The sequence below is a fragment of the Sinohyriopsis cumingii genome, chromosome 1 (genome assembly GCF_028554795.1).
Source record: "Sinohyriopsis cumingii isolate HCF-2022 chromosome 1, ASM2855479v2, whole genome shotgun sequence".
Taxonomy (NCBI): Eukaryota; Metazoa; Mollusca; class Bivalvia; order Unionida; family Unionidae; genus Sinohyriopsis; species Sinohyriopsis cumingii.
The window spans coordinates 81,814,780-81,838,609 of record NC_142961.1 but is presented as its reverse complement, the minus strand read 5'-3'; the positions used below and the strand labels follow the sequence as shown (position 1 = coordinate 81,838,609).

Genomic DNA, 23,830 nt, shown 5'->3' with positions numbered 1-23,830 from the left:
TTGTTTTTTCTCTTCAACTTAATAACTTATTAAATGTATAAACTTTTCCATTTGATCAACTCTGCTTCTGTACTTAACGAAATAAAAGTATTCTCCGCCCCTTCTTGTTCTGCTCTTCAGATCATGAGAAGAATTATTTTATTTGGAAAATAGAGCAGATGTAAGTATTATGTGATGTTTGTTTGAAGTTTTATATATTAAAGTGTTTCAACCTAATAATCAAAGTAATCTTTTATTGCAAGAGGTAAATATTAAATTCCATTGAAAATAATGGTGTTCACTGAAAATAAATAGTTACATAAACAGTTAAAATGAAGGGTCTGTTTTTGATGGATGGAGACAAAACTTATTAGAGAAATTAGGAAACTATACAATAATGTGATACATGATGTAACAAACAATGCTGCATGAATTTCTTACCATCTTGGACACCACAGATGATTATACCATTTCATTTTTGGTAACTTTCAGATGAACAAGTCTGATATAATGCCTCACAATGGTGACAGTACTAAAGAGCATCAACAACAGCAAACAGTGATTCTGCAATGACTGGTAATAATAGTCTGACATATACAGGGCCTAAGTAAACACTTGCAATGGAAAAAGAAGGAGTGGGGATATATTTGAATTTCAGTGCAAATGTTAATCACAATGAATAATATTCTCAATTAGGTAAGTGAATAAGTCAAGATGTGATTTCTCCAAACATATGGGGTGACTTCTCTAACCACCCTGGGCCAACTTCTCCATAGGGCAACTTCTCCCAAGGTGAGTTCTCCATGGGGGTGAGTTCTCCATGTACCCTTGTCCATTACCTCAGCTGCCCAGGAAAATGACTGATACTGCCCACCAAATAAAAATGGCTATTTTTGATGATTTGTCTACCAGTTAAATATACTAGAAATAACCATAATAACTTTGACTTATTAATTTATTTAAAGATTTTACTATACATAAGGTGAAAGTCATAAATGGAAAATAAGTATCAAAATAGTAATACATGTACAATTTTACATAAAGTAATTCAGATTAATTGCTCTAATTTGTCAAGTGAATTTAACAATAGCGAGAAAGAGTCATGACTCCACAATTATGTTCACCAATCTGTTTGTATGTCACAGAATATTAAGTTTTTGTTTAAAAGTCTTCACATCCATACATATTACCTTGTCATGGATGGTTTAATAAGTTGACAGTGACTGCTGGGCACTAAAATTTATTTTGCATTTGTCATGTTAAATGCAACAAGAATTGACGAAATGAAACATTTATATCCAGGTATATTTTGTTAGGTATAGGAAGAACCAGGAGGTTCTGCAGGAATGCACATTATTAGCTCCTCGAATCAAGTCAGCATGTTTAAACAGGAAATGTTCAACACATGCAACTGACTAGCTTTGGAAGCATCTCTAGTCAACATGAGCCTGGGACATCTTTTCAGCCTCAGCTTCCTGTAGATCCATCCCTGCCAGAAATTGTTGATACCTGTTAATAAGTTATTGTATTTTGTTACTTTCTTGCTCTATTTGTTGGTCCTTTGGGAATATTGAGCCCAGCCACTTCATCTGAAAATATAGTTCCAATTAGGGCACTGCTTAGGGGGCATTTCAAGTTCCATTACTTTCCCAGACCAGATGTATCAAAACTGAATCTTCCATTTTTGTTTCTCTGCTTGTGTTCTGTACTTCCAAATGGATTTCCTTTTTAAAATTTATATTTATACAACATGTGCATAATATTCATCCCCACCTGTAAAACTTTTCAATGACGAATAAAGCCATATTCAATGTGACATTTTATTACGACAGCTCTACTTTTGCACAAGAAAATTTGAATGAAAAACTTGAAATGGTTTGGCCAACAAAAATTAATTTTTTCTAATTTTTCAGCGTATGAGATTAAATCACATGAACCATTTCTCTCTGAGAGTAAGAGCCCTCCTCTGACTGGGCTTGCATTGATTTAGGGTGACATTATGTGTCAGGGAGAATAAGCCAACTGAATCCAGACTTGACAGAGTGAAGCATGAGGTTGACTTGTTCAGGAATGAATCCCTAATAACGTTGGATGAGGATCCTTTGAAACAGCGGAAAGTTCAGCACTACACGTTTCCGCTCTCTAGCTAGGAAAAGGCTTTGCCACCTCTGTGCCCTCAGAGTCTTTATTACAGCAGGAGACACTGTTACCACAATGAGGGCTGCATTGAGTTCAGACATTGTCAATATGTTAATTTTCCTCAAGAAAAATATGCAGTGACTTATTTAGTGTCTTGCTATAAAAATATAAAACAAATTGAGTTAAGAGTGTGGAACAATGCTCATGAGATGTTTAAATTAAAACAGGGACAGGCTAGAAATGGCAGTCAGATTTTTATTTGCAGATAATTTGACTGCTTTCAGGTATTTGAAGACTTTTTTCATTTTTATGTTACTTTATATGTTCATTTTACCTCCATTTGAGGTCTTACAATGTAACATCACTTAGAGATGTTATATTTTTCAAATAGTAAACAGAGTGATTATTTTATCCGTATCATTAAGCATTACTGTATTGCAATACTTACTGCAATGTGGGTTAGGTATATTGCAATATTGTGTTAGGCATTATCGTTGCACCCCTACCAGGCAGTAATCATTTCAAGATGAACAGGTTAATTGTCATGCAATTCACTGAATAAAATATTGAACAATCATTTGAAGTAAAAAAAATTGTTTTAAATTTCATTTATCTTTTACACTCATGAATATACTTATATCCAGTATAAAATATTGGAAGGCCCATGTGCGCATATTTTCCATGTAAACCACTCCCTTGATAACTCACACTCTGATAACCCATGAATCCACTTATAACACGGGTTAGACGTGGATCACATTTTTTAAACTAGAAAATACCCCCAAAAATTGATCCCTATTAGTTGAACTTGAAGAAAATCGCATTAAAAATTGGTAATGTATACTTTGATGTGTTTTATCATTGAAAACGGTAGATACGATATGGAAGTTTTAATCAACACTATGAAATATCAAATTTAAAAATAGGTCATACAATATTTTTACATTTTCTTTCCAAACAACATTCCTAGTACACCACAATTAATGATACGTAAGGAAATTTTGATCAATGAAAATGTTACTTACACCGAGTGGAGGCACTACTTTAATAAATAAATATAAATTAAATAATTTTGTTATCAATTGAAATTTGTGTTCTAATTCTATCTTTTAGTTCCTTTTAAGCGTAAACGTCATAAATGCAATGTGTCCTCTTGTAATTAAACATAAAATGCATCAATCTACCATAACAGCTATGTCTGCGAGTGTTTATCTGAGAACCTTATTAAGTGCCGACCGTGTTTTGATAACTGACTTGTGGAAGTATTTGTTGTATTGTTGCACTGAATTAAAAGCTGGCCTCCTTTGTATTATCACATTAATTAAGTCTTTTGAATTAAATAAAGGAGGTTGAATAAAAGAAAAGTTAAAAGGCAGGAAAATCCTACAAACATAAAATCTAGCAGTCCCGGTTGTATGTCGGGTGAACTTACTTCATTTGATCAATCAAGCACTTATAAATGTTATTGTGTATGTAACATAAACTACCTGAAATTAACCGACTCTTTCATAACTGTGATCAAAGATAACAAGACAGCCAAGAGAAACGAATACTTTGTAAAATAAAGAGCTTGATTTCACAGGTACGGATCAGTGTGGGCAAGTGAGTTTCTGAGCATTCTTGAACTAGCACTTAGAAATATCCTCAAGGATGATAAGAAGTTTCATTATTACTAAGTGAGCAATACAAAAATTGAGTTTCGATGTAGACAATTGTTTGGTGGTGTATTAACAGCTAGTCTAGTTACCTGCTCTGTGGACTCCCAATTTGGCAGGATACTATTAAACACCACTAGGGGAACCAGACTCGTCAAGAAAACAAAAAGCAGTGACATAATACACAGATTTTTTGTGTTACTAAAAATTATTATTGACGTGACTGTAAAATGAAGATTCAGTCATTAAATAATCCAGTTCTCTAATGCTGCTCCTCCCCCCAATTTTCTCGATGTCAAAGCGATTTTTTTCTCTCAATTTTTATAGGTCCCTTGGTAACTTGCGCCTTGCTTATAGTGCAGTCTATATTTGTGGACCCATTGTGCATGAGTTATTGATGGAGAGGTGTACAAACAAATGCATGCACTTATATCCAGTATGAAATATTGGAAGGACAATGTGTGCTTATTTTCCATGTACACACAAATGCATATGCTTATATTCTGTATAAAATATTGCAAGAGCTATGTGCTAATTCAAAACAGTAGAATATGGACTGATATTTTCAATGTCTTTAATGATTCTACCATCTCATACTTAACAATAGTATTTACTGAAGTTACTACTGATTTATTTCAGTCAACCGAAAGTAAATTGGCAATGTAAGAGTTTGCCTTATATAATTTAGTACTGATTTTTTATACATCATATCAATATACACCTGAATACATGCAGGTGACTCGCCAAGTTGACATTTAAGCTCACAACAGTTTCTTGGTCACATAGTGCAATAAGATAAAAGTCTCTTGTACATACCTGAGATTCTAAGGAATTATTGTTGCTTCGATCCTGGAATGCCTCACTTAGTGGTAAGGGCTTGGCAACCCCTATCAGGACCAGCCCTTTTGGGGCTCCTTTAAGGGTCTGTACTGCCTCATCCAGTGTTGCCGTCTCCAGATTGACATCATTAACAAAGACGAGCCTGTCGCCAGGTACAAGGCGCCCATCTTGCTGGGCAACTCCCCCTGGCACCAGGCTACGAATTACTATCACAGTTTCACTGGGGTTTGCAGGGTCCTGGAAAAAATAGGGATCAAAACACTGTCGATAATTAATTAGATTTTTAACAAATGCAAAAATCTTTTAAACAGAATACAACTCTAAGTGGTTCATTAACATATGAATAGAAATACACCTTTAAAATGTCATTCATCAAAGGATAAGTGGTTTTATATAACCTGGCTAGCTAGCTAGCTAGCCCAGGAGAGATGGAAGGACCTGTTGTTGCACTGATGTAAGGAGGGATGTATGAAAAGATGGTATGGGGCAAATCAAATCATAAGACCACTATTAATGGCACATCCTACTCCCACCCCATTTCAGCCCATTCTGGTGGTAACTGAAATTTCAATGCAAAAAAAACCAACTGTTTTATTTTAATCGCACTAAATTTGAGTTTTTACCTTTTGGCCAAAAAATCAATCAGGTGTTCAAAATCAGTGGTAATCTGCCAGCACAAGGCTAGTAAATTTCTTGCAGTTTTCGTAATAAGAATTGTCCAGTGGCTAACAGTGTTTAAGTTGTCAATGAATCAGCATTTATTTAAACCATCTACAAAATTTTGAAAATCTGAATGATGAGATGATGTCCAAGTTTTATCTGAGTTAATTATGTAAATTCAACTGCTCCGCTACAATGTCTGTTTCCACAACTTTACTGCAACATTTATAAAATCCTCCTTTCATGTCAAAAATGTAACTTAAAGTTCAAATGAATCCAAGTGGTATGCAGAATTAATCATACTATGAAATAAACATTCACTTAACTCATTTGGCCTTGAAGGTTTTTGTCATTTTCGCCTGAAATGCGAGTAGGAAAGACATTTTGGGGCTATTTCTGAATACATTGACTTTCAACAGATTTTCCATTAGCCTAATGCCTAGTTGTATCAGAAAAATCATTTTCCATTGGTTATTTTGCTTGTACATGAGCAGAAAGGTAAAAGTTGGATTCATTTTTTTTTTTTTTTTTGCTTAATGGACCCATCAGTTTCGTATGGAGACCATTCTTTATTCCAAATGCCCACCTTATCCTAGTTTCTGCAAAGGTTTACCTGTCTGTGTGCAGTTCGGACCAGTCTGCCTTAGATCTGAGGCCAAAAGGTCTAAAAATCCAGACAAAAAATTTGATTCCAACCACGAGCAAATTTTACGTGGAAAAAAAAATGGGTCCAAAAAATTAGGTTTTTCCCTCTGTATTTGATAGTGCAACTAGAACGTTATTTGGTATCATTGTAAGCTATATCTGTCTGCTTTTTTGGTGTATCTTAAATGACCTTGATGCTGCAGAGCTCGGAAGTAGGGTACAGCCTCATCACGCCTACAGGCAGGATTGGGGATGAATGAGTTAAGGTAACCCAACATTGACCAATCAGAGAACATATAGTCAAAACAGAACAGGTATGTGGGACTGGAATACCTGTCTGCAGTGTTGAGCAGGGGTTATTGTTCCGGGACCACTTTACCAGCCTATGGAATAAATCATCGTGTTTTCACTGAAATACTTCTTATGATGCACTGTTCGTCTTAAAAGAATATTGCACTGATCTGACTTCTAATATGACTGCAACAATGACCAGCTTGAAAATCTTTGTTGTCGTTACTTCTTCTACATGGCTGGTCATATCAATATTGTTTTCTCACCAAAAGATGTCTTATAATGTTTAACTGGTACTAAATAGAAATGGTGCCAATGTGATATCAAATATAGCCACTATGGTATCCATCTTGAAAATCTTGATCTCCAAAACAGAAAGTAACAGCAACAGGTGATTTCCACCTGCAGGCTTCTTATGATACCTTGTCACTCCTAAATCAAAATGGTGCCAAAATGACAGTCAATATGTCCTCATAGAAGCCAATTTGAAAATATTGCTATTGGTGAAGAATATTAAATATAGAAATAGTCTTATCTTGCATTCCTGGAAATTCTTATCAGACAACATCACACCAATCCCAATGAGAGATTCTTGTTTTCCAGATATTCATCTTTTCTTACAGTTACTTTCTGAAGAATCAACTGTTTTTCTTGTGAACTTGTTGTAAATATTTTCAGATATTTGTGTTTTAGAATGAAGAACCATTGTGATATTTACATCTCTGATATTCTTTTATGGAAAGGACTAGTAAAGATTTAGCAGGACTTGTAAATTTTTCAATCTACTAGTCCTTCTTCTACAAGGATTTTTTCTCTCAGCATTATGCATGCAAATAAGGTTCTTCCTTATCCGAAGTATAAGTCATTTGCAAAATTTGGTCCCAGTCTCTGATGTTGAAATCAAGATATTGTGTGGAAAAATTTTCTTCTTTCAATAACAGAGACCTTCATCTTTTGCCTTTTGACCCCAAAATCAATAGGTTTGTTCCTTACCATATGTGCAATCCATCCAAAAAGTGAAGCAACTGTAGATGGAGAACTCAAGTTATTGAACAGAAACTATTTTTCTTCCTTCAGTCACCATGACCTTTGAAAATTTGACACCTAATTTGAATGTTTTCTTCCTAACACCAAGTGCAAGCCATCCAAAATATTTAGTGACTGTAGATGGTGGAAAACTAGAAGTACACCACTCCCTCAATAACTCATGCCTTGATAACTCGTGAACCAGCTTATAATGCGAGGTCAGGTGTGGATCCCATTGTTTTAAAACTAGAAAATACCAAAAAACAAAACTGATCCATATTTCTTGAGCCTGAAAAAAATCGCGTTTAAAACTGGTAACCAAAACATTGATATATCACTCATTTTATGGTCGAAAACAGTAGATATGACCTGGAAACTTTAATTAACATTTTTAAATTATCAACTTTTAATAAGAAGTCATATAATTGGTTAAATTTTCTTTCCAAACTACATTTTTTGTACACTGTAATTAAGGATATTCAAGAAAATTAAGATCAATGAAAATGTAACTTATGTCTAGTGTAGGCAGTACATTAATTTTTAAATGCCAACTAAATAATTTTTATTAACTGAATTTTGTGTTATAATTCTATCCTTTAGTTTCACTTAAACATAGTCATCATAAATGCAATGTGTATTTAAACATAAAATGTGTCAATCTACCATAACAGCTATGTCCGCAAACATTTCTCTGAGAACCTAATGAAGTGCCAACTGGGTTTTGATAACTTACTTGTAGAAGTATTTGTTATGTTGTTGCAATGAATTAACAGCTGGCCTCCTTTGTATTAGGCCCTATCATGTTAATTGTCTTTTGAATCAAATAAAGGAACTGGTATATAAAAGAAAAGTTAAAAGGCATGCAAATCCTACATACTTAAAATCTAGTAGCCCCAACTGTATGTTGGTTGAACTCACTTCAGTTGATCAAATGAACACAGTTATAAACTTTATTGTGTATGTAACATAAACTACCTTAAATTAACCAATTCTTTCATAACTGTGATCAAAGATAGCAAGGCAACCAAGCAAAACAAATACTTCATAAAATAACGAGTTTGGTTTCATGGATACAGACCGCTGTGGTCAAGCGATTTTCTGAGAATTTCTGAACTGACATTTAGAGATATCCTCAAGGATGATAAGATGTTTCACTATTACTTTTAATGAAATCGTAACATCAATATTGTACAAAAGAACAATACAAAAATTGAGTTTCAATGTAGGTGATCGTCTCATGAAAGAAATATAGGTAGTTTTTAAAAAAAAGGAAACTTGTTTGGTGGTATATCAACAGATAGTCTAGTTTCTGGCTACTCTGACTCACAACTTGCTAGTATACTATTTAATACCACTCCGAGAACCGGACTAATCAACAAAACAAAAATCAGTGATGTAATACACATTTTTTCGCATACACATGATGGCTGTACATGCTGGAAATTTTGAAAATAAATGTTATTTATACAGAATGATGACTAACTTCATTAGAAAAAGCACGTTATTAACAGTTATTATTGACATGATTGTAAAAGAAGGATTCAGTCATTAAATATCCCAGTTCCCTACTCCGTTTTCAATCTATAAGCAGATTTTTCAAAAAAATTGGAGGTCCTGCGATAACTCTCATCCTCGCTTATAGTGCGGTCTGTGTTTGTGGACCCTGTTGTGCAAGAGTTATCGAGTTAAGAGGTGTATTGTGTGAAAATGAATTTGGTAATTGACAGATGGACAACATTGACATAATAGGTATAGAAAAATTGAGCCTACTTTTAGACACAAATTCTACAGGTGCAAAAGTTGGTAGCAATCATTAAACCTCTGTACATAATTTCATTCATCATTTATGAATTGTTTCATCAAATGCAGAATTCAATCATGGAAAGAAACAAATTCAATCTTGAAACACTGTCCACTTTTAAACTGTCAATACTGTAAAGTGTAATTATGTTTTGGATACAGGCTCACATTTCAAGTTTCATCTATACCTGTTATCATCAAAAGCCTCTAGAATGACAGAAGACTCCAAAATTCAGAATGGTTCAGACGCTAGATTATACAAGTAATATGCACATATCTAAACTATTCTGAAAACCGTTTTGTCAAGGCTTGTGGTTCTGTGGGTTTAATGCCATTTTTCAACACATATATATCACAATGTACATAACACCACCCCTGATTATGAACAAGGGGTCTTTACATAATCTCTAACACCCCAGACTATGATACAGTGGTCATAATACAAAATTCATCTCATATATGTACCCTGCTATGTCTGCATTTATAAAATTTGATAAAACATATTTGAAAATGTAATTGCAATTTAACTTTTTGTAACCCATGATAGTGGAATCAATGATAACACCCTTTTTTCAAATGAGTACAGAGGGGTACAAAGGCCATGGTGGATTTCCACCCAGATGGTTCTGGGATGTTGCTCCTGAAAAACTGGGAGAATATCACAATATTCCAAGTGCTTTTAAACATGTGAGGATAAAAATCTGAAGAAAAAAATACTTTCTTACCTGGTAATCTAGAATACTAAATCCCAATCCCTTATCCCCTTTGTTCAGTTCTATCACAACCGGTTCACTACTCCACATGGCCAGCCCTGTTAATGGCTCCAGAGAGCGAGATCTTTTACCCATCTGAACTGTAGGTTCTGATGTGGGTATGTCCATTTCTGATTTTGCTTTTGTAAGCGTAGGTGGACTCTCAACAACACCCACATTAAAGTCTGAAGGGAAGTATGGTGTTTCTGGTGGTGCATAGGTTTCTGATGCAAGCATTTTACGGCGAGCACACACAAGCCGCACATATTGAGGAAGATCTTTTAGAATTCCAACCACTTCTTTATGATTTAATCCCAAAAGTCTTTTGCCATTGACCTGAAAAAGTTGAATGTTTCTAATGAAAATGCTGTAAGGTATCTTGCAATTAATTTGTGTCTTGGCCATAAAGATGTGCATTCATCCTAGTCTTGTTAATTCAACTTTTGCTGTTTTAATTGCATTAACTACCTACCTCATAATGAAATAATTTAAATAAAAGTTGTTCACATTAAACTCCTTTATTTGAAAACTCTTTTTATCTTGTACTTTAACTGCATAACATCTGAATAAAACAAATTAAAATTTATTTCAATTTCCTCAAGTAATTGCCAAAATAAACAAATGAATTAACAAAAAATATAAACCTCTAGAAGTTCATCCCCGCTTCTAAGCCTCTTGTTTACTCCAACTGGGCCATTTGGCAAGATTGAGCGTATGTAGTGATGAGGCCGAACCTCAACTCCATTTTCCACATCGACAGTCCCCTCCAAACTGATGCCCAGACCCCCTCCTTCCTTGAATTTGGACAACTGAGCAACCTTAAATTTAACAAAATTTCATTTTAGAAAGGCTTTTCTGTAATGTCAAGGTAAATTGATTAGGCAGTGGTTTAATTCTGGCTGTATTAAATTAACAGAAAATTAATGACATAAGCCAAACCTAAAAATCATGAATTGCTGAAATAATTCAAAATGATTTACCAATATAATGATACATATCCTCATCAATGACTTCATTCAAGAGAATCAAAAGTTAACGATCAGCAGCACAAATACAGTGCTCCCAAATTATAACACTCTATGGGAACTATAGTGTACACTGCCTTACAGTGAGAATGTCTCATAATGAAGTTCATTATGAAAAAGTATGCCCTCATTATAACACTGTCCATGGCAGCCACAAGGTATACTGCCAAACAGTTAGACCACCTTAAAATTTAAGTACATATTATATATAAGGTCACATTATTAATATGCAATAATTTCATTGATAATGATGCTCAACCAAGATCTTGATGACATAGGCTTGTGTACAAGTTGCATCCAAATCATAAGTATGATCTCGATAGTGCTAAGCACTCAGATTCAAGATCAACTGATAAATATGCACAAATTTTTCTCATAATAAAGATCATCCACTTATCCATTATCCACAATACTCATCATCCACTTATCCATTATCCACAATACAGATTATCATCTTATCCATAATAAAGATCATCCACTTATCAATAATAAAGATCATCCACTTATCCATAATAAAGATCATCCACTTATCCATAATAAATATCATCCCCTTATCCATAACAAAGATCATCCACTTATCCAAAATCTTTAAAATTAGCCTATTTACCAAGTCTGATTTAAATCAGGTCAGAAGTAAAGTCTCTCAAGTGTGATGAAGCTCAGCCAATCATATGCAAGATCACCTCATTAGATGTGCAGATCTCACCAAATCTATGTGCAAGAAACCATTTAATCTGTATGCATGATCTTGGTCTAATTTGACCTCATTAAACAATCTGATTAAAATCAGATCTCCACTGTCCCATGAGGAGAAAAAAACAGTGACAGCTTAGAGGTCATGTTCTGGTGACCTATCTTACTACCATAATAGCTAATTTATCAGCCAATCAGATGAAGTCTTATACCTTTGCATTTGGGAGACAGTAGTATGGCTGAAGAGCATCAGTGAGTGCTGAATGGTTTGATTCCCTGTCAAATTTCTGAAAGCTTCAATTCCATTGCCGAAGTCAAAGGTCACCAAAACATGATCTTTAAGCAGTTGCTGTCAGATCTTCATATACAAATTCATCTCCAAGGGAGCTACTTAATTCACAGTAATCTATCAGCAATATGAACTATTAATTAGTTGGATTTTATGGACATTTTACCATTTATGTGCGTTTGTGGTTAGTGCTACAAGGCTGTGTAAAATTTCTGGTGTAGCTTCCAGCTACTAATGTTGGATAGCTCATAGCAGGAAAAGTGCATAAGCCTCTCCTGCCAGTTCACAGCCTCTACTGAATCAAGACTCCCACTGTGCAGGCAACACATGGAAACCAGATCCATATAGCCCTAAACTAAAATGTGATGAATCATGGAGAAGCTTGGCCCCCAGAAACATGTCATGCAGGTCCGCTGTTGAGTGGACATGCCCTGGTGTCTGTCAACCAAGCTCCAAGTGATACATTAAACAGCACTCATTGCCTTGAGAGTTGGGTTTGGGAAATCCAATGGCTAAAGGAGCTCATCCTGACAGAAAAACTGGAGTCCTTTTCGGCACCTGGTTAACATAGTAATACCTACTAGTAACTCCTACAACAAAGCCAGCTGCAGATGCATCAGTAACTGACTTTCTGCTGGACTCAGCCTTGGTGGGCAAGTTTAAACATCCATACATTTGCCCAGGCTATGCAATTAATCAATTAATCATTTAAATTTTTACTATTTAATCTTTGCTATCACCAGCAAGGGTAGAACACAGGAGACAGCAGTTTAAGGGTTATGCCTTCAGCTCAATAGGAGCAAAGGAAAGGTGCCACTGGTTGCATCCAATAGGGGGGAATGATCATTGCAACCTCCTGGTCAGTTATCACATGTCACACAGCCAGGCAGCCCCAGCTAGTAAGGTCATCAGGTGCATGAGGCTTAAAAATCCTTCTTGAAAAGCAGAGAACAAGAGTGTACCCAACAAAAAGATAAGCAAACTATCATCTTCCAGACTGGAATGTTATGACTATATGTTTAGGAATGACCCACTACCTGCAACAACAAAGGAAGTCCAGAAGACAGCATTAATTTACCTTAAGCTGCATAAGCTTAACGTCAACATCAAAGCCTTTGAGAAAACAAGACCAGCTTACACAGACTCGATATGCAAAGGCAACTACATCTTCTACTGACATGCCAAGAATGCTGAAGAATGCTGTTAATATGGCATGAGTTTTGCAGTTAGCAAGGCAATAATGTAAAAGATCAAGATACCAGCAGAAGAATCTGAGCACATCTTCTCCCTTCACATGCCATCTGCTGATGGCTTCATTATAGTCATCAGCACCTATACTACAACTTTGTATATATATATATATCCTATGCTACAACTTTGTATATATATATATCCTATGCTACAACTTTGTATATATATATATCCTATGCTACAACTTTGTATATATATATCCTATGCTACAACTTTGTATATATATATCCTAAAGACAAAGACAGCTTCTATCACTCTTCACATGAATGAAACACCCATACCACTCAGTGAAAAACTGTTCCTACTCAGCAACTTCTTAGCAAAATTTTGGATCAGATCACAGCTCATGGCCATCATGTATCAGATACAAGTGTCTGCAAGATTAGCATGAGTGACAAGAGCAGCTTTGCATCACTAACATATTCTGCATAAACTTGACCTGATTATCACCAGGAAATGGGACCTGTCCAGTGTACTCTATACCCAGACCACTGTGACACCAACCACTTGCTTGTCAGGCAGCTGGGTAAGAATACAGCTGCAAAAACAATATGGATCCAAGCATGATTGTTTGCCATAGATGCAGCATGAAAGACCATGTGAAAATGAAAACATCCACACCATGTCTGATGGGATCAAGAAGTAACTTGGTCCCACCATCACCAAGGTTTTCTCCTGGAAGGCATTAGATGGTGAGGTAATTACCAACATGCACAGGCTGGGTGGAACACTATTTTGAGCTGGATGGATGCTAATGATAAGGATACCTCCCAGTGTGAGTGCTTAATATAATGGAGCTCAAGATAGTGCCAACAGCACTTGAACTCTACCGGACCTTAGATTCATTGGCAAGCAGAAAGGCACCTGGAAAAGACCAAGTTCCAGCCAAAGCACTAAACTCCGAAAAGCCCAGCATACTACCACATCTTTATGACCTCCATCTCTTCTACAGTTCCAATGCTGTAAAAAATAAAGGAGGCTGCTTGGACTGCAACAACTACACTGGTAACTTATTCCTCAGCATGACAGGAAAGGTCTTTCCCAGGGTGACCCTGATAAGGCTGAAACAAATCAAAGAGGTGCTGTGTGACTTCACATCATGCAGGTCAACAGTAAAATAATGATCTCCCTACACAAACTGCATGAGAAAAGCAGACAGAATAAAAAAATCTACACAGCATTTGTCAACTTCACCAAGGCATTTGATACAGCCAGCAGGGATGGCCACTTGCAAATACTTGGGAAGATCTGCTGCCCTCTGAAACTCCTCCTCTGTTCCTTTCATTACAACATGTACAAAATGGTACAGTTTAATGGTTGAAAATCCAGTAGCTTCAAGATTAAGTGTGGAGTTTAGCAGAAATGCATAGTGGCACCAACACATTTTGGTATCTTCTTCATAGTTCTCCTTACCTATGCCTTTGACACAGAAACAGAGATCTACCAGTATATGAGGTCTGACCAAAAGTTGTCAGTCTCATTAGGCTGAAAGCTAAGACCAAAATAAGACACATCCTATCAGACAACTTCTATTCACATGTAATGCAGTACTAATCGCCTTCACAGGAATCTGGCTCGAAAACATCATCTACTGTCTCTCTGATGCATGCTCCAGTTCTCACTCACTATCAAAATCAAGAAAACATAGTAATGGGACAAGGCATCAAACAGCAGCCAGCGATCATCCTCAGTCGAGTTCGCAAGCAAGTCCTGCTACCTAAGATACAAAGAGACCTAATATCTGACACTTGACAAAGAGATTGGCACCTGTACTGGAAAGGTGGTCACCACCATTGGCATAAAACATGCTTGGGATTATAACAAATTTAGCATTTGTGTCCTCAGTATGGTGATCTATCAGGCCTGTATCCTCATTATTCTGCTATGTCCTCAGTATTCTTATAGCAAAACATGGACAATCTACAGCTGCCAAAAGAAGAAAATAACCAATCCCATTAAAATCCGATCTTTACAATCCTATATGGAGATTTGACGGACACCAATAAGAGGTCATGTTAAGCTGAATTTATAGTTCACCAATCAAAACACAACTTTCAAAGTTTGAAGGTGATACATTCATATGGACCATGTCATTACTAATGATAACTCTCCCTAACAGGAATTTGTAATGCATTATCTGGTCATCAAAACATTAACTTTTGTTGGTGTCTGTCAGATTTACGTCTGGGACAGGGCAGAGGATTTTAATCAGATTGAGAAATTCACCTGCTTCCATCTCCACTGTTTGTGTCACATCCTAGGTATTACATGGCAGGACAAGGTCACCAATACTGACATTCTTTGCCCAGATTAATCTACTAAACATCCTGGCATTCCTTAAACTGAGACAACTACACTGGCTTGAACACATGCACAGGATGCATGATGGAGGCATCATAACGAACAAGCTTTACAGTGAAAATGCCAATGCCAAGAGTATAGCATAACTCTGCTGTCTACAAGTGCAACATGAAAGGCTTCAACATTGACATCAAAGAACTGGAGGCACTGGCAAGCAGTAGAGACAAAACTACCATAAGTTTTGGGTTGGAGTGCAGCATCTTGATGAACCGTTGTTGGTCCAACACAGCATACCAACCAGGTTCTATCACACAATTCTGATGTGACACTTGCAGCATGCCATATCATTCCAGGAAGGACTTTTTTCAACATCAGAGGAAATGCAGCAGAAACTAAAAGAGTGATCACTAACAGTTACTATATATCTGTCATCTTATGCACACCAACAATTTGTCCTTTCATTTTTTTAATGGCCTTCCAGTGATGACAGTACTGAAATAATAATATATCTGGATCTTTTTCAGAATAAAATTGCAATGATTTCCTACTGAAAATGTGTAGGGGTAATACTGCCAAGATAAAAGTATTTTCCCAATCAATGAACGAGAAATAGTTGTTGTTGTTATTGTTGTTGTGGGGTTTAACACCATTTTTCAGCACACGATAGGCTATGCATGGCGGCCTGTATTAATGGTGGAGGAAGAACCCGGGAAAACCCCAAGAATAACCGCCAACCCATGAGAAGCTACTGGCAAGCTTTCTCACATACTCACATTGGCCGAATCCTAGACTTGAACCCACACAGACAGAGGTGAGATGGCAGTGATCCGTAACGGAGAGCGCTTTAGACCACTCGGGGCCCCAAGAGAATTTGTACTTCCATTCATACAATACCTAATCAATAATCCACAAATAAACAGCCATTATGGATGGGAAATATCAATAATCCACAAATAGGTAGCCATTAAGGATAGGAAATATCATTTGGTGATTGAATGTTGGGACAAACGAAATGACTACTTAAGTTCTTGCATTGAGTGAGCATGAGCTTTAAACGAAATAATCAAGAACTTGATATCAACAATACTGTCATGTGTGTTGACTGTGCAATTAATGTAGACTTATTATACTGAACTTATGGGCAAATTAAGTAATAATAATAATAATAATAATAACCATAATGTCTTTATTTCAAGAGGTCAACACATTTCATCCTTGTGGACCACGATCATATTCATTATTTACATACAACAAAAGTAGAAATTTAATACAATTCTTAATTCTTTATACAGAACTGATAAATAAATACATACACAAAAGTTCATATTCCAAAAATACAGAAACAAACCTTAATTACCTTAATAACCTGAATTTACATATGAACATAAATAAGCTGAAGATTTTGTAAGAACAAGCTCCATCTAGGTACACTATGTATATACAGTATAAAAACAGTGAGACAACAAAGTGGAACATTTTGGAAATTATATTTAAAGTTTTAAAGTATTTGTCAAATCAAACAGATCCCACTTTTACCCTCTAAATTATATTATAATATTTGCACTTTCTCAAATTTTCTTTGGGATTCTGTTCCAAATTAGTGGTCACAGATAATGAAAACTTTTCTAAGAGTTCTTTCAGTGCTTTAGGAATGGAAAGATGGTTAGCAGAAATTGCTTTTAAATGGGTGGATTGCCTTTTTTTCAAGCATGACATATTCCTTGAGATATAGTGGAGCCATGTTATCTGAAATCCTGTTCTTAAATTTAGACTTTCACAACGATATTCATTCACTTTCTGTTAACATTTTAAGAGCCATTGTATTTAGGATGTTTTCAACAATATCTAGGTCAAGTCTGCAAGCAAAATACTTTGCACATATTCTTGTCAGTACTGTTTCTTCAAACAACATTACAGTAGTCTAGGTATGGCTGTGTATAGATTTTGTAATGCATTACCCTATGCCTAGTTGATAGATATGGCCTTATCTTGCTTAATAACCAAAGATGGGATTTGACTTTGTGACATTCAACTTGATTATATCAAATATTTCAGACTGTTACAACCATCATCCCAAAGAATTTTGTCACTGAACATAAAATTCATTTTTTTCCCATCTTGTTGTCTTTTGTTGAGTAGTAATCATAATTATTATATGCTCAATTTTTTCCCCGTTAACTTTACATTGACAGAATCGTTCAATATTCCCCGATACTGAACGCACGCGATAATACACATATAGCATTCACGTGAATAAATGAACTACTTTATTTTGTAAATAAACAATGGACTCAGACGCCAGCACTTTTGATTTGTAAACAAATCATGTACACTCGCGTAAGAGGCTCTTTACGTTGTGGTTGTTTATTTGTTTCTGAATGAACTAAAACATGTTTCGTGGACTGCAAAAAACCCCAGATGTCTTGACATTTTGCGTTGATACAATGTTACGGATTTCGGCTAGCTACCTTGTATAAATGACGGATTTGGTCCTTACAAATAACAAGGCATATACTGTTTTCTTTAGCTGGTGATAAGAATGGCAAAATAAAATATACTTACAGTTTTACATCCTGAATTTCCTCAAACTGTTTTTTCTTAATTCTGCAAATCCGAATTGCATGAGCCATGTCATAGGTTTTCAATCTAGATTACACATTTCGAAAGTGTGCTGTAATTTCGATGATAAGTGCAATTGCATCCTCCTTACTGCACTCAAAATGAAATACACATTAAATTCCATAGCGTCTTTTTGAAAATTGCAATTGAAAGACTTCATATTTTCCCCAAGTTATGTTTTCAAACATTCAGTGACAGAAACAAAAACACATCTGCAGATGTAAACACGCTTCTCCCGTGCCACTTCAATCCGATGTATTTCATGTATAATTTGCACAGATGAATCCAGTCCAAGATCACAAACTTTAGTCGAATCGAAACAAAATACCAAAATATATTCACTCAAGATCAAATGGAAAAGTCGCAGCAATGTGCATTCATTCACAATATGACTGCAAATTTCAATTTTAACTGGACACGCCATTTTCTTTCGAAAGTTTTGTCGACTGCGCGACTAAGTTTAAATTTATCTGGGCGGAGTTATGCGCGCAATAATAATGATGTCATTTTGTAATGTCAAATATGCGCTTGTGTATTTAGTTTGGAATACGGCATTCATTCATTTATATTGTTTCTTGTAGTGTATTTTGTGTATATAATTAAACCTTAGGTTGAATAAAAAAATGAGCATATAATAAAAAGGTTACTGCATTTGTAGGGGAAAATAGGAACTCGTTTTGTCGGAAGGATATACTGCACTCACAAGTTCGTGCAGTATTCATTCCGAAAAACTCGTTCCTATTTTCCCATACAAATGCAGTATCCTATAAATACTTTAGTCTTGTCTGTTTACTTTCATGTCATTCTCCTCACATCAGGAATCTCTTTCAAGTAAGGATATCTGAAAGGAGACCTCTAGGTCTGGTTTTAGCTATTTGAAATCGGATTGAGTAGTGTCATATTTACATAGGTCAATAGATAAAATAACTGCCTGTTTTAAGTGGAAGATCATTTATGAAAATGAAAAACAGGATTGGACCCAAGATTGGTCCCTGTGGTACTCCATTGAATTGGTTCTTCTTGAGAAAAATTTCCACTTATTTTGACACAAGTTTCTCTTTCTTTGATATGATGTAAACCAAACAATCATTGAACTGTCACACTGATAAATGTTTAGTTTACTGATAACAATATCATGATCATCAAGGTCAGAAGCTTTTCTCAGATCAAAAAAGTATGGATCCAACTAATTTCCTTGTAGTTTTCATCTTAACCTGGATTGGTTTTGGTGAATTAAATCATAGGTTGAATAAAGGTATCATGTTACTGTTGGTACAATAATACATTGCACACTGAACACTTGCAAAATGTATATGGCAAAGCACAAGATAAATACATCACCTCGATTTTATGGCAGTTTCCCCTTTTTGTGCTGTATCCCTGGATCAAATTACATCAGAGGTGTATTGAGCTGTTCTGATTACCCAACAGGCAACAGCAATTCCAACCCAAACCTCCCCCAAAGTACTCACCACAACTTCAAAATCTTCTCCAACAATTGGCTCCCATCCCATCTTTATGGCTGCTTCAATGTCCGGGGATAGTTCTCCATCTGAATGAATACAAATTTAAAATCAAAGAGTGTAAATTCTGAAAGCAATTATTGAATGCATTTGTTCAAAAGCATGAAAAAGTTGTTTATATTATATCCAGGTCTCATAAAACAAAAATACTTCAAACAAAAGTCCAGATGAAGTGGCTATATAAAAATCACTTGCCATGACTTGTATTTCATGTGCCTCATTGGGCAAAATTTAATAGCGAAATAAAAAAATGTTTTTCACTGAATCATATTTTCTGTGTTTCTCTCAAAAATGTTTACACATGAAAGTGTACTTCAATTATTTGACTTTGTTTACCATATGTATTTATTCCATTTCATTTCAATTCTCTGACTTTGTTTACCATACGTATTTATTCCATTTCATTTCAATTATCTGACTTTGTTTACCATACATATTTATTCCATTTTGTTTCAATTCTCTGACTTTGTTTACCATACGTATTTATTCCATTTCATTTCAATTATCTGACTTTGCTTACCATACATATTTATTCCATTTCATTTCAATTATCTGACTTTGTTCACCATACATATTTATTCCATTTTGTTTCAATTCTCTGACTTTGTTTACCATACAAATTTATTCCATTTCATTTCAATTATCTGACTTTGCTTACCATACATATTTATTCCATTTCATTTCAATTATCTGACTTTGCTTACCATACATATTTATTCCATTTTGTTTCAATTATCTGACTTTGTTTACCATACGTATTTATTCCATTTCATTTCAGTTATCTGACTTTGTTTACCATACATATTTATTCCATTTCATTTCAATTATCTGACTTTGTTTACCATACATATTTATTCCATTTTGTTTCAATTATCTGACTTTGTTTACCATACGTATTTATTCCATTTCATTTCAACTATCTGACTTTGTTTACCATACGTATTTATTCCATTTCATTTCAATTATCTGACTTTGTTTACCATACAAATTTATTCCATTTTGTTTCAATTATCTGACTTTGTTTACCATACATATTTATTCCATTTCATTTCAATTATCTGACTTTGCTTACCATACATATTTATTCCATTTCATTTCAATTCTCTGACTTTGTTTACCATACAAATTTATTCCATTTTGTTTCAATTATCTGACTTTGTTTACCATACAAAATTTATTCCATTTCATTTCAATTATCTGACTTTGTTTACCATACGTATTTATTCCATTTCATTTAAATTATCTGACTTTGCTTACCATACATATTTATTCCATTTCATTTCAATTATCTGACTTTGTTTACCATACAAATTTATTCCATTTTGTTTCAATGATCTGACTTTGTTTACCATACATATTTATTCCATTTCATTTCAATTATCTGACTTTGCTTACCATACATATTTATTCCATTTCATTTCAATTCTCTGACTTTGTTTACCATACAAATTTATTCCATTTTGTTTCAATTATCTGACTTTGTTTACCATACATATTTATTCCATTTCATTTCAATTATCTGACTTTGTTTACCATACGTATTTATTCCATTTTGTTTCAATTATCTGACTTTGCTTACCATACATATTTATTCCATTTCATTTCAATTCTCTGACTTTGTTTACCATACAAATTTATTCCATTTCATTTCAATGATCTGACTTTGTTTACCATACAAATTTATTCCATTTCATTTCAATTATCTGACTTTGTTTACCATACATATTTATTCATTTCATTTCAATTCTCTGACTTTGTTTACCATACAAATTTATTCCATTTCATTTCAATTCTCTGACTTTGTTTACCATATGTATTTATTCCATTTCATTTCAATTATCTGACTTTGTTTACCATACATATTTATTCCATTTCATTTCAATTCTCTGACTTTGTTTACCATACAAATTTATTCCATTTTGTTTCAATTCTCTGACTTTGTTTACCATACATATTTATTCCATTTCATTTCAATTATCTGACTTTGTTTACCATACGTATTTATTCCATTTCATTTCAATTATCTGACTTTGTTTACCATATGTATTTATTCCATTTCATTTCAATTATCTGACTTTGTTTACCATACATATTTATTCCATTTCATTTCAATTATCTGACTTTGTTTACCATACAAATTTATTCCATTTCATTTCAATTATCTGACTTTGTTTACCATATGTATTTATTCCATTTCATTTCAATTATCTGACTTTGTTTACCATACGTATTTATTCCATTTCATTTCAATTATCTGACTTTGTTTACCATACATATTTATTCCATTTTGTTTCAATTATCTGACTTTGTTTACCATACATATTTATTCCATTTCATTTCAATTATCTGACTTTGTTTACCATACGTATTTATTCCATTTTGTTTCAATTATCTGACTTTGCTTACCATACATATTTATTCCATTTCATTTCAATTCTCTGACTTTGTTTACCATACAAATTTATTCCATTTCATTTCAATGATCTGACTTTGTTTACCATACAAATTTATTCCATTTCATTTCAATTATCTGACTTTGTTTACCATACATATTTATTCATTTCATTTCAATTCTCTGACTTTGTTTACCATACAAATTTATTCCATTTTGTTTCAATTCTCTGACTTTGTTTACCATATGTATTTATTCCATTTCATTTCAATTATCTGACTTTGTTTACCATACATATTTATTCCATTTCATTTCAATTCTCTGACTTTGTTTACCATACAAATTTATTCCATTTTGTTTCAATTCTGACTTTGTTTACCATACATATTTATTCCATTTCATTTCAATTATCTGACTTTGTTTACCATACGTATTTATTCCATTTCATTTCAATTATCTGACTTTGTTTACCATATGTATTTATTCCATTTCATTTCAATTATCTGACTTTGTTTACCATACATATTTATTCCATTTCATTTCAATTATCTGACTTTGTTTACCATACAAATTTATTCCATTTCATTTCAATTATCTGACTTTGTTTACCATATGTATTTATTCCATTTCATTTCAATTATCTGACTTTGTTTACCATACGTATTTATTCCATTTCATTTCAATTATCTGACTTTGTTTACCATACATATTTATTCCATTTTGTTTCAATTATCTGACTTCGTTTACCATACATATTTATTCCATTTCATTTCAATTATCAAACTTTGTTTACCATACATATTTATTCCATTTCATGTGAAGCATAGTTTTCTCAGGGTCTAATGGTCTGATCTCAACCAAATAGTTTATTATTTACTGTGTGCCTCAACAACAATTATGTTTGACTTTGTTCACATAAATTATGATCTATTTTATTTAAGGCAATGCTTTCTTAAGTCATGGATTGGCTTTCATAGAAGATACTAAACCTGAGAACATACTCAACTCATGACAACATACTCAACTCAGAATTTCGTAAAATTTTAATAAAGTCAAATTTAACGTCAGGATCTTGATGTTAAGCTAGAAAATATAACCAACTTATTAAAAACTTAAATTTAATGTAATGAACTTATTGTAGTTTACAATCATTATGCAAAATAGAGAGCTGAATTTAAATTTAAATTTGTGGTATTTAAATAAAAATGAGAATTAATATCATCCAGTAGACTTCTAAGTACAGAATAGTTTAACTTTATGCTTACACTGTATTTCAACAACAAATTAAGTGCTGCTTTGTTCACTCAACTTATGAATCTGTTTCACATAAAGCAATGTGTTCATACTTTTATATCAGTAACTGAATATTTTCATCTTTTGACTAACTATTAATAATAATGCAAGCATCACAAGGGGCATAAAACACACAAACTATAGTAAGGAACATGAAACATACAAACTTCAGCAAATGACACGAAACATACAAACTTCAGCATGGGACATGAAACATACAAGCATGAGCAAGGGACATGAAACACACAAAGCATGAGCAAGAGATATGAAACATACAACCACAGGAAGGGACATGAAGCATACAACCACAGGAAGGGACATGAAACTTACAAGCATCAGAAAGGGACATGAAACACAAACCATGAGCAAGGGACATGAAATGTACAAGAATCAGAAATGACATAAACATACAAGCATCAACAAGGGACATGAAACAAACAAAGCATCAGCAAGAGACATGAAACATACTAGCTTCAGCATGGGACATGAAACATAAAGCATGAGCATGGGACATAAACACAAGCCACATACTGTTCTTCAGTCATGAAGGACAAATGAGTGCTAATTGAAGTAACCAGTGAAATATATAGAACAGAAATTCATGTCATACTGTTCCCTATTCAAGTGTCACATGCTTCACTTTTGCACAAAAACCCA

General features: G+C 34.2%; 1 protein-coding gene across 5 annotated transcripts in view; it reads right to left on the bottom strand.

Annotated features, from left to right (window-relative positions):
• LOC149807235 (multiple PDZ domain protein-like) overlaps positions 1-23,830 on the bottom strand; it is a 453,425-nt gene that overhangs the window by 294,609 nt on the left and 134,986 nt on the right. For all 5 annotated transcript variants that reach the window (XM_089963870.1, XM_089963877.1, XM_089963884.1 and 2 more), the window contains exons 12-15: positions 19,438-19,517; positions 10,432-10,605; positions 9,761-10,123; positions 4,590-4,850 (exon numbers count right to left, since the gene is read on the bottom strand). In XM_089963870.1, the coding sequence (XP_089819996.1) occupies positions 4,590-4,850; positions 9,761-10,123; positions 10,432-10,605; positions 19,438-19,517 (878 nt within the window). The remainder of the gene's footprint in view (positions 1-4,589; positions 4,851-9,760; positions 10,124-10,431; positions 10,606-19,437; positions 19,518-23,830) is intronic.